Source organism: Prionailurus bengalensis, chromosome D3, assembly GCF_016509475.1.
Source record: "Prionailurus bengalensis isolate Pbe53 chromosome D3, Fcat_Pben_1.1_paternal_pri, whole genome shotgun sequence".
NCBI lineage: Eukaryota > Metazoa > Chordata > Mammalia > Carnivora > Felidae > Prionailurus > Prionailurus bengalensis.
This window is the reverse complement of record NC_057356.1, coordinates 2,109,964-2,123,242: the sequence shown is the minus strand read 5'-3', so window position 1 is coordinate 2,123,242 and position 13,279 is coordinate 2,109,964. Positions and strand designations below refer to the sequence as shown.

Below are 13,279 nucleotides of genomic sequence, written 5' to 3'. Positions count from 1 at the left end.
CAGGATCGGGTGGTGAGTCAGCGTTATCTTCGTATTTTTAATGAATACGTGAGTATGTGTGTGTTTTCAGAAACGTTTGAGGGAAAATGTCAGTTAATAGTGCTACATTTGAGGGGCACCCAGGTGGCTCAGTTGTTTAAGCGTCCGACTTCGGCTCAGGTCATGGTCTTGCAGTTTGTGGGTTCAATCCCTGCACAAGGCTCTGTGCTGACAGCTCAGAGCGTGGATCCTGCTTCAGATTCTGTGTCTCCCGCTCTCTCTGCTCCTCCCCTGCTCACGCTTTCTCTCTCTCTCTCTCTCTCTCTCTCTCTCTCTCTCTCTCTCTCTGTCTCAGAAAGAAATAAACATTAAAAAATTAAAAATAGTGCTACATTTGAAGAGTCAGTGAGAAGTCTGGAATGGTCTTTTGTTATGTATCCAATTACCTGTTAACTATTCTGATATGTGATGTTTTGTTTTTTAAGCTGCCTGATGAGAATTCATTTATAGGCATTAATCTCTCTAAATTTATAGGGTGTTAGGCAGTCACTTCCTCTTCTATATTTGATGCCTTTGTTCCTTCGAAACTTAGAGTACTTGACATGGTCAGTGTGTTCGCCAACAGCTAGATTTGCTAAAGTTGTTTCAAAAACATTTCCCTACTGTTGCAGCCTTAAAATTACGGTAAGATTGTGGGAAATATGTTAATTTCTTAAACATGCTCTATATTGATCGTTATTAATCATTAACCGTTGTGCATGAACTTAAATTTTGTGAAACTCAGTTTCCCATCTATAGAAAGGTAGCATCTAACTTTAAGGACCATTGTGAGGATTAAATAGTACTTGGAATAACAAATTATGTCATTTCACTGCTTTGGGGAGGGTCGTCATTTCACTTCACTGGGAACTGCTTGCCCCAAATGTTCGCGAATCTACTAGGTTTTAGAAACTGAAGTGACAAGTTAGGTTTATTGTCAATAAACCTTGTTTATTGATTTTCATTCCCAAGGACTCTGTAGTAGAAGAGTAGCGAGGCCTAACGTGTAGTTTGTGTAGTTTTAGTCGTTCGAGCAGCTGCTCGGAGGGGGAGGTTCTAGGTGGACCTCAGAGATACGGCAGGCCCGGTTCCAGACGCTGCAATACAGCAGCTGGAACAAGGCGAGTCGTGTGAATCGTTGGGTTTGCCGGCGTGCATGGAAGAACTGTTCGCACTGCTGTCGTCTGCTAAGTGTGCAACAGCATTGTGTCCAGTGTATGTACCTAATTCGAAAACACTGCTAAAAAGCGCCAACCATCATTTGAGTTTTCAGCAAGTTGTAGTTACTGATCACAAATCAGTGTAACAAATACAATAGCGAAAAAGTTTGAGACGTTGTGAGAATTACTGAAACGTGACACAGAAATGAAATGAGCAAATGTTGGAGAAATGACCCCAGCAGACTTGTTTGATGCAGGGTTGCCACAAGGCGTCAATTGTAAAAACTACCTGCAAAGCACAGTAAGATGAGGTATGTTAACAATTAGCAAGGTTTACAGTTTTATTCGTTCTGAAACCTGTTCTCTTTACAGGTTGACAGTTATGCTGTCGCTAAATGTGATAGCAATACTGTGTGTAGAGAGGGGAATGGACTTCATTATTTATATTCAGAAACTTACAGTTGGGTTTTTGTATCTGGAATGGAATTTTAAGACAAACTCAGATTTTTTTCAGGAGAAAAAAGCCACTATGACCTGTCATTGTTACTAAGTTGGATTCAGGACGGTTGACCTGTGTTAGTATACAGTTAATCACCCAGTGCCGAGGATGCTCTAATTTGAAAGTTTTGGGGATAAAAAATTCACCAAAGGAGACAAAAATAGTTAAATATTTAAAGGATTTTTTATCTTTAAGAAAAAAGCGTATTCATTAGAGCACTCGTGCACATGAGAGCAGGAAAGGGGCAGAGAGAGTAAGAGAATCCCAAGCAGGCTCCGCACTGTCAGCGGGGAGCCTGACACGGGGTTCAGCCCCAACTGTGAGATCATGACCTGAGCTGAAATTGAAACCTGGATGCTCCACTGAGTGAGCCACCCAGGCACCCCTAAAGGACTTTGAAATAGGGCCCCTGAATATCGTGAGGTACAATAATCAACATATTTAGCAACACCTTTGAGGAGTTTTATAAATCATATTCTCACTTAAAACATACGACATACCCGTAAAGTTCCTCACTTTTCCACGTAAAGAAGTTGAAGCTGATGTTAGAATAACTGGTTTCCAAGGTGTTTCAGGAACCCGATATTTTCCTCAAGCCGCTGTGTCCTCTAATGAGAAGTCCAGAAGTTGGCAATTGGGTGCTGAATTTGGAACTTGCCACCAGAAGAAGACTGGGTTCTTCAGTCACTTTGTTCTTTTGTCCCAACTTCTTGTCATTAAGACATATATTTGGTGATCACGACCGGAGTCCAGGCAAGATTGGCAGGCAGGGGCACAGAGAATGTAAACGCCAGCCACTGGCTCTCCTCCCAGGGTGCTTTCCCCGAAGTTTCTGCTTAAGTCTCCTCCGCCGTCCTTGCCTGCAGATAAGGTGGAATTCTAGTCTTTTAGGTACGTTGTTCCCTAAGTAAGGTATTTTAAAAAAGAAGGCTGAGAGGTTGGGAAGGCTGAAGGCTCTAGTACATGAAGTATCATGCCGATTAACTGAAAGCTAGAATTCTAACACGCGACCACAAAGCCCGTGTTCATTCTTGGGCCCACATCATACTGTGATATGAGCTGCTTCCATATGTTGTAAAAATTGAAAGCTTTAATGATTTTGGATATTATAAGCAGTTTTTGCAACTAAGCATGAGCTGATAGTTAACCTGTCCCAAAAGGACAGGTGCATGATGGCCATGGGACAGGCACCACGAGGTTCCATCTATTATGCTGGGTGTTCAAGGAATTAGTGAGGAAATTATGCTTTAGACCTGTATTTTCTATTTCAGGGTACACGTTGAAACCTAGAAACCACTAATTCCTGTAGCTATAATTGTATCATAAAGCTGTGAAAATTACTGATAAAAAGGTCCTTAGGTTGTTCAGAAGTTAGATTCGAGAAGAATAACTTCCTAGTCAACAAAGGTACTCCTGAGTTGTTGAATCTCCGTCCAGTTGTCTTAATCCTTTAACGGTACGTATGTCCCATGGGGGAGCAGCAGAGCTTGGCTAGGCCACGGCGAGAAAGGCTTTATAGGAGAAGTCCTAGCTAGGATGTTGTGATGGCCAGAGATACCTAAAACCCTTTGACGGGACCCTTCTACGTGATCTTTAGCACCTCAGTAGCTTTCGGGTCTCATATGGCATCATTTGGGGTGTTGATGCTGTTGTCGTTTATTTCGTGTTTCACGTTACTGTGTGTATAATTTCTTCTTTTTTTTTTTTTTTTTAAGACCTCCAGATATCCGCTGGATTTCAGGAGTTATCGTTAGCAGAGAGGGGAGGTCGTCGTAGAGACTTTCATGACCTTGGTGTTAACACAAGACAGAACCTAGACCACGTTAGAGAATCAAAGACAGGTAAGCAATTATGAAGAACACAGTGTTCACGAGATTACGTTTCAAGTACGTAGGACGCTGAATTGAGGCTCCGCGCTTCGCACATCCACGCGTGACGCGGTCCTGGGGAGGAGAGGCGCATCTGCATCTACTCAGGGTGCCACGTGGCTGTTCCACTTCCCCCTCTCTGCTCTGACGAAATAAGTTACAGAGGTCTTCAGCTGCATTGCAGTCTTTTATTACATGTGATGTAGATAACGTTTTTCTTTTAGAGGGTTTTGCCATAGGTTTGGTTGGTTCTGTTGTACGTTGCTTAGTCTGAGGGGGATTTACTCCTAAATGTATGCTTTTAGGAACTTCCCCGGACAGGACAGTGGTCCTCCAAGTCAGATGTCTGAGAACTCTAGTGTCCTGTACTATTCCCAGCCTTGTGTTTGCAGAACCGTGTCTGTTTGCCACAGTAGGAAGGAGTTCAGGGAAGACGAAACTTGTTAATCAAATGCGACTTCCTTTTTGCAGGGTCTTCAGGTATTATAGTAAGGCTGAGCACTAACCATTTTCGACTGACGTCCCGTCCCCAGTGGGCCTTGTACCAGTATCACATTGACTATAACCCGCTGATGGAGGCCAGAAGACTCCGCTCAGCTCTTCTGTTTCAACATGAAGATTTAATTGGAAGGTGTCATGCTTTTGATGGAACAATATTATTTTTACCTAAAAGACTACAGCACAAGGTTATTTGAAAACGTCGGGTCAGGGAGAGGGTGATGGATTCCCCACTTCAGAGCAGAACTGCCACAGTCTAGGGTAGCTTTTGGAGAAGCACCAGTGGCCTTCGGTCTGATGTTCCATGTAATAAACCCACGGGGGACTTGGGCAGTTTCATTTTCAGATCCACCCAGTAACTTGATTACAATTACATTCATAAATCTTTTTTTAACGTTTTTATTTTTGAGAGATGAGGGTGAGCAGGGGAGGGTCAAAGAGAGAGGGAGACACAGAATCCGCAGCAGGCTCCAGGCTCTGCGCTGTCCGCACAGAGCCCGACGCGGGGCTCAGACCCACGGACCGTGAGATCATGACCTGAGCCGAAGTCAGACGCTTAACCGACGGAGCCCCCCAGGCGCCCCACAATTGAATTTATAACACGGGCCGCAACCACTCTTCCTCTCCTAGCATTTTGTTTTTTTTTAATTTCAAACTGTTCTGTAGTCCTGTCGTTGCCTCATTAGCAGGAATTATGTGATTGGGCTTACTTCTTTTAATAATTACAAGTGTGGTTTTCCACTGCTCCGGCTTCAGGTTACTGAAGTATTTAGTCAGACCCGAAATGGAGAGCACGTGAGGATAACGATCACCTTAACAAATGAGCTCCCACCTACATCACCAACTTGTTTGCAGTTCTATAACATTATCTTCAGGAGGTATGTCAGTGTTTTCTAACCCTCTACACAGAAAAATTAAAAATCAAGGGGAAAGTTGAAAAACCAGTGCGGTGAGGACCTGTGTGTTGGAGATACTTGTCAGTATTCACATCTCTGTTCTGACTTTTGAATTTCTAGGCTCTTGAAGATCATGAATTTACAACAAATTGGACGGAATTATTATAACCCAAGTGACCCAATTGATATTCCAAATCACAGGTTTGTATAAGGCGGAAGCTTTCTATTCCTTGGGCTTAATCGTGGACTTGGAAAGGGGTGCTCCAGTTTGAGACGATCAGATTGACTACGGTGGCTGTTAGCAGTGCCCGTCCTGGTACGTGAAGTTTCAACTTGGTCCGAATAGTAAGAGAGACCTCCCGGATTACTCAGCTTTAAAGACATCACATGCTCTCCATCTGTCACTGGGGAAGCATAAAGAGCTGTCCAGCATTTGTATTTGGTCTCGGGTAACCAAACTTACGAGCTCAGGAGATTGCTTCAGAAGTTCCTTTGTATGGCGTGCGTTCAGGTGCGGCCCACACGGGTCAGGCTTGTAATCACAGGTGCTTTCGGTTAGATCGGCAACTTTGTTAAGGCTTAGTCCAGCTTCAGCAATAGTTTAACAGAGTGTATTCAAAATGGAACTTAAAAATTACGTTATGAAAAAACATTCGTTGTTGAGATCTTAAAAAGATGGGTCTCTGTATGGAACCGCGTGAAACCTAGAAATAACAAAATTTACTCACTTCAGGAACTTTTGTACTTTAGACCCAGTTAAGACAGGAGAAAAAGACAACGTGATACGTGCAGACCATGTTTGGGCGTTAGAGGTTACTTCATATTTTCATTCTGCTTGACAGGTTGGTGATCTGGCCTGGCTTTACCACTTCCATCCTCCAGTACGAAAATAACATCATGCTTTGCACTGACGTCAGTCATAAGGTCCTCCGGAGTGAAACCGTGTTAGATTTCATGTTCAACCTGTACCATCAAATAGAAGAGCATAAATTTCAAGAACAAGTTTCCAAAGAACTGATAGGCTTAATTGTTCTTACCAAGTAAGGCTTTTTTTAAAAATGCACAGCGGTCGTTTTGCGAGTCTTAAGACCTCATGGCTTTCTGGTCCATCCTGTTAGAAAGTAGGGTCTACAGTTGACTGGTGGGAAGAGCATGAAAACGGGGAGGGGTGTGTGTCACCCTTCGCAAGACACGAGTTCTCGGGGAGTACAGTCGTCTGAAAAGGCTATCTAATGACTTTTATCTTTGTCAGTCTTTGTTTTCTGGTAGTAATTTAGTCCCTTCCCCACCCATCTAGCATGGTCTTTAAGAAGATTTCCCTTTTCTCCCCAGGACGTTGTATATCGCTAAGCTATTTGAAACTTTATTTTTTAGGGACTACATACTATCTCTATTTAGGTTCTTTTTAATAATATCTCTACATGTTCCAAGCAAATACCAGTAAATCTCAATCATTTCATAGGTATAACAATAAAACATACAGAGTAGATGATATCGACTGGGACCAGAATCCAAAGAGCACCTTCAAGAAAGCAGACGGCTCTGAAATCAGTTTCCTAGAGTACTATAGGAAGGTAAGGGGTCACCGTGGACCTGATCTTTTAACGTGTGGTATTTAGGCCTTAGAGGAAATCTGAACTCTACTCATTAGGATTTTCTAACGCTCGTACACATGGAACAGATTGCTTTGAAAACCGTAGAAATGTGTTTGTTAAGGCGGTCGGAGCATAGTTCACTTGAACTCGTTATCCAATGAGAAGTGCTTGGGCCCGTTTCCTTTTTCCCAGCCAAACAGAAGATGACATTTGTATTTAAGCATGGGGTGGACAAACAGGATGATAGGTAGTGAACACCAGAAGTTCACTGTTCTGACCCATATTCTGCAGTGGACACTTTTTTAGATTCACCCAGGGATGGGGGTTAAAGATGGCTGAGTCTTCAGCATGAGCTGAATCTGCCTGTGGGTTACTCTTAACTTGCATGTCCCGTATCGACAACCTCAGACCAGCTTGTATCATCCAGGCTAGGTCCTTTGACTATGTGACCTTCCAACGCTAGTTTTTTTTTTTTTTTGTTTTTGTTAAAAATTTTTTTTTCAACGTTTATTTATTTTTGGGACAGAGAGAGACAGAGCACGAACGGGGGAGGGGCAGAGAGAGAGGGAGACACAGAATCGGAAACAGGCTCCAGGCTCTGAGCCACCAGCCCAGAGCCCGACGCGGGGCTCGAACTCACGGACTGCGAGATCGTGACCTGGCTGAAGTCGGACGCTTAACCAACTGCGCCACCCAGGCGCCCCCAACGCTAGTTTTATACAGAGTAATCGCTGAATTGACAACAGCGGCAAGAAAGAACCGCTGGGACTAGAAGAGAACACAGTGTTTATGCAGGAGCGCGCACGAACGTTGCTGTCCCGAGAGGGGCAGATCTGGCCCCTCAGTCCTTAGAAGGTTGCATATGCTCTGTTACAAGTGCTGGAAAAGCGTTTGTGAGACGCTCTGCACTTAAAATTCTAAAACTTGGTTTTGAAGTGCTAAGATTTATCTTCTTTTTTCTACTTTCAGTACATTATTTCCTTTTCCTAAAAAGCTGGGCAGATGAGCTGTTTGTTGTGTATTTATATCTTATGTCAGAATCATACGTCAGGTTGGTGACCCTGAAGTGTCTTGTTACTTGCTGGTTATCGACTGTTGTCTGACCTTCAGCTGCTCTGCTATGAATGAAAAGATCAGACGCTCTGGAGGGAGAGGATTCTCTGTGAAGTCGCGTTAAGAGCTGTTCTCATTTTGGGCAAGATGAAAAACCGGCCAGGGGCCATCTCAGCTTGATTTCCCTCCTGCCCTTTTCAACCTCTAACTGCTTGAGGACTCCGGCCATGTTTAACCTAGATTCCTTCCGGGCGTTCGAGGCCACCGTGAGAAATGAGTTGGCATCGTTGTGTGGTTTCGTAATCCCTGTCAGGGTTGGAAAAGGTTGGTACGTGTCAACAGCAGACACGAAGGAGTTCTCAGCGGAGAGTTTGGTTTAGACCCGAAGGAAGGTCAGAGGAAAGTCCTCCCCTCCTCTGCCTGGTAGTGAGTCTCAGGTGGCAGCTCCTTCTCCGAAAGTGGCCTTCTACACGTTGGCATACTTAGAGGCTCTGCCTCGACCCCCGACCCAACTATATTTTAACTTGCTAGGTGATCTCCAGGCTCGTCTGTTGTCAGACTAAAAGTGTTCTACGTTCACAGTTCTCCGGTTTCCAGCTGCAGCCCAGACCTGTCTAAGCCTTCCGGTTCTCAGTGTTTGCAAGTCTTAAAGGCTCCTTCCACGTGACCAGCGCTGAGCATGTTCTGTCCCATGACCTGGCCCCTGTGCCCCGCTCTGGGTCACTGCAGGGACTGTCACTTCCTCAAGGGCAGGGATTTTGTGGTTTATGTGCCCCTCCCCCCCACTCCTGTGCCCGCATAGGCACTGAGGTATTTGAGTGGACGAACACATGCCTGACGGACAGTTACAACCTTCTGCCAGCGGGACAGCTATGCCACCTGCCACCTGCTTACCTTGCTGTGTTCCTGGTCATCTCCCTGCCGGAAATGCCTCTGTCCTCCCCCTGCTGAGGGGCTGCCCTCCCTGTGGAGGCCCCTGCTGTCTCTCATCCCGCTGGTTTCTCGGTTTTCATTTCTCCTGCTTCCTGATCCATTTTCATACTCCTACAGATGGGATGTTATTTTCTACCCACAGCACATGAGTGGTTTCCCCTGCTCCCGTGGCCTGTTGAAGTGCACTTGGTCTGTATCCAGTGAGCCCCTGAGCGATGCGGCCTTGGCCTGCTTGCCCTTCCTCACCTCTGTCACCCTGGCTGTCTTCTCTAAGCCTGGGGCTCCCCCTGCTTGGAACGCTCTCCATGCCTCATTCGTGTTCTGAGGCCTCAGTCTCCACTCAGATGATTTCTTCTGGAAGACTTCTGTCACAGCCAGGCCTCAATGGGTGTATCTGCTAGCTCTACAGTTAATCACAACGGGGTAAGGGTGAAATGTTGGAAGGATTCCAGGCATTCTTAGGACTCCCAGTGGAGAGGCAGTTTCAATGATAAGTGATAGCTTGGATGTTCTATAGCAAAGGTCATATTTAAGGAAGCACAGAGAGAGAAGGGCCTTTGAAAGGAAAGATCACGGTCAGTTTGTAGCTTCTGTTCGGGCCCCGAATATAGAGAGGGGGTCCCAGGGTTCTGCAATAAGGAGCCCTCAGTGAAGTAGGGACACACCTGCCTTCACTCCCACACCCCCCCCGTGGGTGCACCCAGGTAACAGACATGGGAGGCAGAAGGGCGGGGGCCGTGAGCAGGGGTGCGGGGTGCCGGGGGGCTCAGGCAGTTGAGTGTCCGACCCTTGGTCTTGGCTCAGGTCGTGATCTCGCAACTCGTGGGTGGGTTTGAGCCCTGCATTGGGCTCTGCATGGACAGCCCAGAGCCTGCCTGAGATTCTCTGTCTTCCTCTCTCTCTCTGCCTTCCTCTCTCTCTGCCCCTCCCCCACTCGGATGTGCACTCTCTCTAAATAAATTGAAGAGCGCTAAAATCGGTAGTGTAGGTGCATGGAGCAGAGGTTAGATAAGAGCACTGACGTTTTCTGCCCTGAAATAGGAAAATTAGCTTTCTTCCTGAATGGTTGCTGAAGAGTTCAGTACAGGACAAAGTCAAGAACAGACTGGGATTCAAGGTCTTCATTCATGAGGGTGGGTGGCCGGGACCTTGTCATGGGATGGGAACAGGGAACAGGAAGTAGTTCTTACTGTGTTGGTAAGAGACGGGAGCCAACGGAACGGCCGTGCTGATTAAGCTCACGTCATGTGTGCCAAGTAGAGAGGTGTGGTTCTCTTAAAAAGAGCCCGATGAACCGGGGTGTCAAAAGATGCCAGGAAAGGGTACGAGAGATGCCACGAAGAGGGACTCTAGGAAACCAGGCCGGAAACCCTGGTGAGATCGTGCAAGGTCAGTCCCGTGGTTCTGAGGCCACAGGGCCAAGCTGGAGGCCCGCAGGCCAGCGCACACCTCCATTAACCCCTGGAAGTCAGCATTTTTGTCCCTTTTTGTGTTGTAAAAACCTGGCGATTGATGTGGGGAATCTGAAGGCTACTCACTGAGGGCAAGTTCAGCTTCTACCAAGTGTCAACATTTGGTAAAAACTATTCCTAATTAAAAATGTTCTCTGGCATGCCAACCTCTTCCTCCCCCACATTTATCGTTCTAGCAAGACTTGTTTCCCCCACGCTTCTTGCCGTAACACTAGCAGTTTTGGGGGGATTGTTGTGAGGACCCAGAGGTATACAGACTACTGTTGGTAGACCAAGAAATCACAAAACGAAGTGAACTGTGACTAAAAGAGTTTAGATAAAGTCAGGGACAGTGAGGCTCTTAAGTTCTTGGAAAGAACGATGAGCGATCACATAAATCACACCTCGTTTTGGTAGGATTAAAAACGCGCCTTGTAGGGGGCACCTGGGGGCTCAGTCGGTTAAGTGTCTGACCTCGGCTCGGGTCATGATCTCACGGTCTGGGAGTTCGAGCCCCATGTCGGGCTCTGGGCTGACAGCTCAGAGCCTGGAGCCTGCGTCAGATTCTGTGTCTCCCTCTCTCTCTGCCCCTCCCCCGCTGATGCACATGCTCGCACGCTCGCTCTCTCTCTCTGTCTCAAAAATAAAAAATAAAAACGTAAAAAAAAGTGCACCTTGTTAGCTTTCCTTGGAAACTGATAACCAGCCTTGCTGTGGGCGTCAGTTCTCAAAACACAAAACAAAAACCCCTTGGTCCTCCGACCTGTTGGCAGAGGCATTGCCGTCAACGGTGACGGCGTCTTTTCTTGACCAGCAATACAACCAAGAGATCACGGACCTGAAGCAGCCTGTGTTGGTCAGTCAGCCCAAGAGGAGGCGAGGCCCTGGGGGCACCTTGCCGGGGCCCGCGATGCTCATCCCGGAGCTCTGCTATCTCACAGGTACTGCTGCGCCCCGGCTCCCCCAGCTTGCTGCCCCGTTCTCTTCGGGGAGTCCTGAAACCCTCGCCGAGACGCCCGCCCCCTCCCCCTCCACGGGAGCCCTTCCTGCTGCCTGTCCCGTCTCCTCACCACCCTGCACCCCAGCCGTTCACAGACTAGACCCTTGTCACTAACCCGCGCCTTCCGACGTCTCGTTTAAAGGTCTAACTGAGAAGATGCGCAACGATTTTAACGTGATGAAAGACTTAGCTGTCCATACCAGACTGACTCCGGAACAGAGGCAGCGCGAAGTGGGAAGACTCATTGACTACATTCATAAGTAGGTCCCCCCCACGGCTCTGGAGCGTGGCTTCCAGTTTGTGGTATTTTCTGTGGGCTTGGGGAGCGGCAGCGCAATTTTGGTTCCCTTTTGCGTCTGCGGTCTTCGGGGCGGGCTCTTGGTGTTTGTAGGCGAGGCTGCTGTCGTCAGGGCCTGTCGCATTCTGTAGCCCGCGGCCTAATTCTTGGGTTAGAGGGAGGTAGTAGAGCAGAAGGTGAGCCGTTTCGGACAGACGGATTTTCTGTCTTGGTGACGACATCGAGGGGGTTACTTTGAAGAGGTGGTTCGGGCATCAGAACTTCAGGTGAAAGGCCATCGCGGAGGGACCCAGGGCTGCGGGGAGGCAGCAGCGGCCGGCACCTTGCGTGTTTCCTGGTGCTGCGAGGCTTCCGGTCCCGGGAGACACGGGACCGCGCGCTGTAGGTCGGAGTGGGTCTGTTTGCCTGCGTCTGTTCCTGCCGTTTCCTTCTGTTGAGTGGTACGTAAATATGTTAAATTTACAGAGATGATAACGTTCAGAGGGAGCTTCGAGACTGGGGTTTGAGCTTTGACTCCAACTTACTGTCCTTCTCAGGAAGAATTTTGCAAGCAGAAAAGATTCACCAAGGTGGAAAAACAGTAAGGCAGTTCTTAAAGTTGCCAATCACGTCAGATTCCGGTGTGACTCGTGATGAAGTCCCACGCCAGTCTGTTGCTGTGCCTACTCCGCCCCGCCCCTCGCCCCGCCCCTCGCCCCGCCCCTCGCCCCTCCCCTCGCCCCACCGCCTCCCAGGAGCCAGGAGGTGGGCCTGTGGGAGCCTGGGGCTGGGTCATCGGTGAGACTTCACTGAAAGCCGGCTTTACTTTTCCTCGTGACACAAGTCGTTGAGCTAAGGTATTGGGTTGGCGTGATGTCTGCCGCTGAAGTGATTTTTTATCCAGGAAACTTCCAGTCTATCTGGCCTCGTCTTTGCCTGGATGATTTGTTTGTAGAGAAACATGTTAAGTGTTGCGATGCCTTTTATGCTTTATGCTCAGGAAAGGGAAGCAAGCATTCTGAAAACATTCTGGTGTGTGATTGAAACCCGCAAGTGCTAGAACTTGAAAAACCCTTTTATAGAAAATGATGCCCTCTCACCTCGTAAACGTTCTGCGAATAACAGCCCGATGAAGTAGTTTCGTATTTTAACAGCAGGTGTTTTTATTACCCCCGTGGCAATGGTAAAAGCATCCACCCCCACATAAAGGTTGTCGGGAGGTGGGGAGGACGTGCAGAAAGCACTGGGTGGTTTTCCTCTAGGGGGAAAGTAGCACCAGGTCACTGAGCTTCTGGCCTGTGAGCCCTCTGTCTTGCCGTCAGACATGGTCACTGCTCACTTTTGGTACTGACACCTCAGCCAGTTGCTCCCGTCTCAGAGCCTTGTTTCTCTTGGGTCTTTATCACAAGGGAAGTACCTCGCGTCCTTGCGGTATCTCAGCAGAGGAAGGCGGGTACGGGAGGTGGCGGGGCGGGGAGTGCCTGGTGGGATAGGACCCCGTCGTCTGTGGATACCTCCGTGTCCCTTTCTCCTCCACCGAGGCCATTTTGTCTGTCACCACAGTCGAAAGTACAAGAAGTTCTGTAAGGTTCAGGATATGCCACGAGAAGAATTATTACAGACTTGTTGGCTTTGTCACCGAGAGCATACCGTGGAATTCACAGTGTCTCTGAACTTTCTTCTAGTTTGATTACAATCCACAATTTGCAGATTGGTCAAAAGAAACCAGAGGTGCACCGTTAATTAGCGTGAAGCCACTAGATAACTGGCTGTTGATCTATACTCGAAGGAATTACGAAGCAGCCAATTCGTTGATACAGAATCTATTTAAAGTTACACCAGCCATGGGCATACAAATGAAAAAAGCAATAATGTAAGTCTATCGAGTCATTTCTACTCTGAAAAATTGATGAGTAGTCATTTGGAGGGTGTGGGAACACAAAAGCGATGAAAGTGTTGGAAACGTTCTAGATGACGGGAGTTGTGCTCCAGTCCCCTGTAACGTGGATGCGGAACTGTATTTGAGTAACA

At 47.4% G+C, this 13,279-nt stretch overlaps 1 protein-coding gene across 1 annotated transcript in view; it reads left to right on the top strand.

Annotated features, from left to right (window-relative positions):
- PIWIL1 (piwi like RNA-mediated gene silencing 1) overlaps positions 1-13,279 on the top strand; it is a 31,409-nt gene that overhangs the window by 5,322 nt on the left and 12,808 nt on the right. Inside the window, exons 5-14 of the mRNA XM_043557299.1 lie at positions 3,393-3,518; positions 4,017-4,231; positions 4,800-4,921; positions 5,060-5,140; positions 5,782-5,979; positions 6,402-6,513; positions 10,786-10,912; positions 11,114-11,231; positions 11,735-11,849; positions 12,934-13,121. Coding sequence (XP_043413234.1) covers positions 3,393-3,518; positions 4,017-4,231; positions 4,800-4,921; positions 5,060-5,140; positions 5,782-5,979; positions 6,402-6,513; positions 10,786-10,912; positions 11,114-11,231; positions 11,735-11,849; positions 12,934-13,121 — 1,402 coding nt within the window. The remainder of the gene's footprint in view (positions 1-3,392; positions 3,519-4,016; positions 4,232-4,799; positions 4,922-5,059; positions 5,141-5,781; positions 5,980-6,401; positions 6,514-10,785; positions 10,913-11,113; positions 11,232-11,734; positions 11,850-12,933; positions 13,122-13,279) is intronic.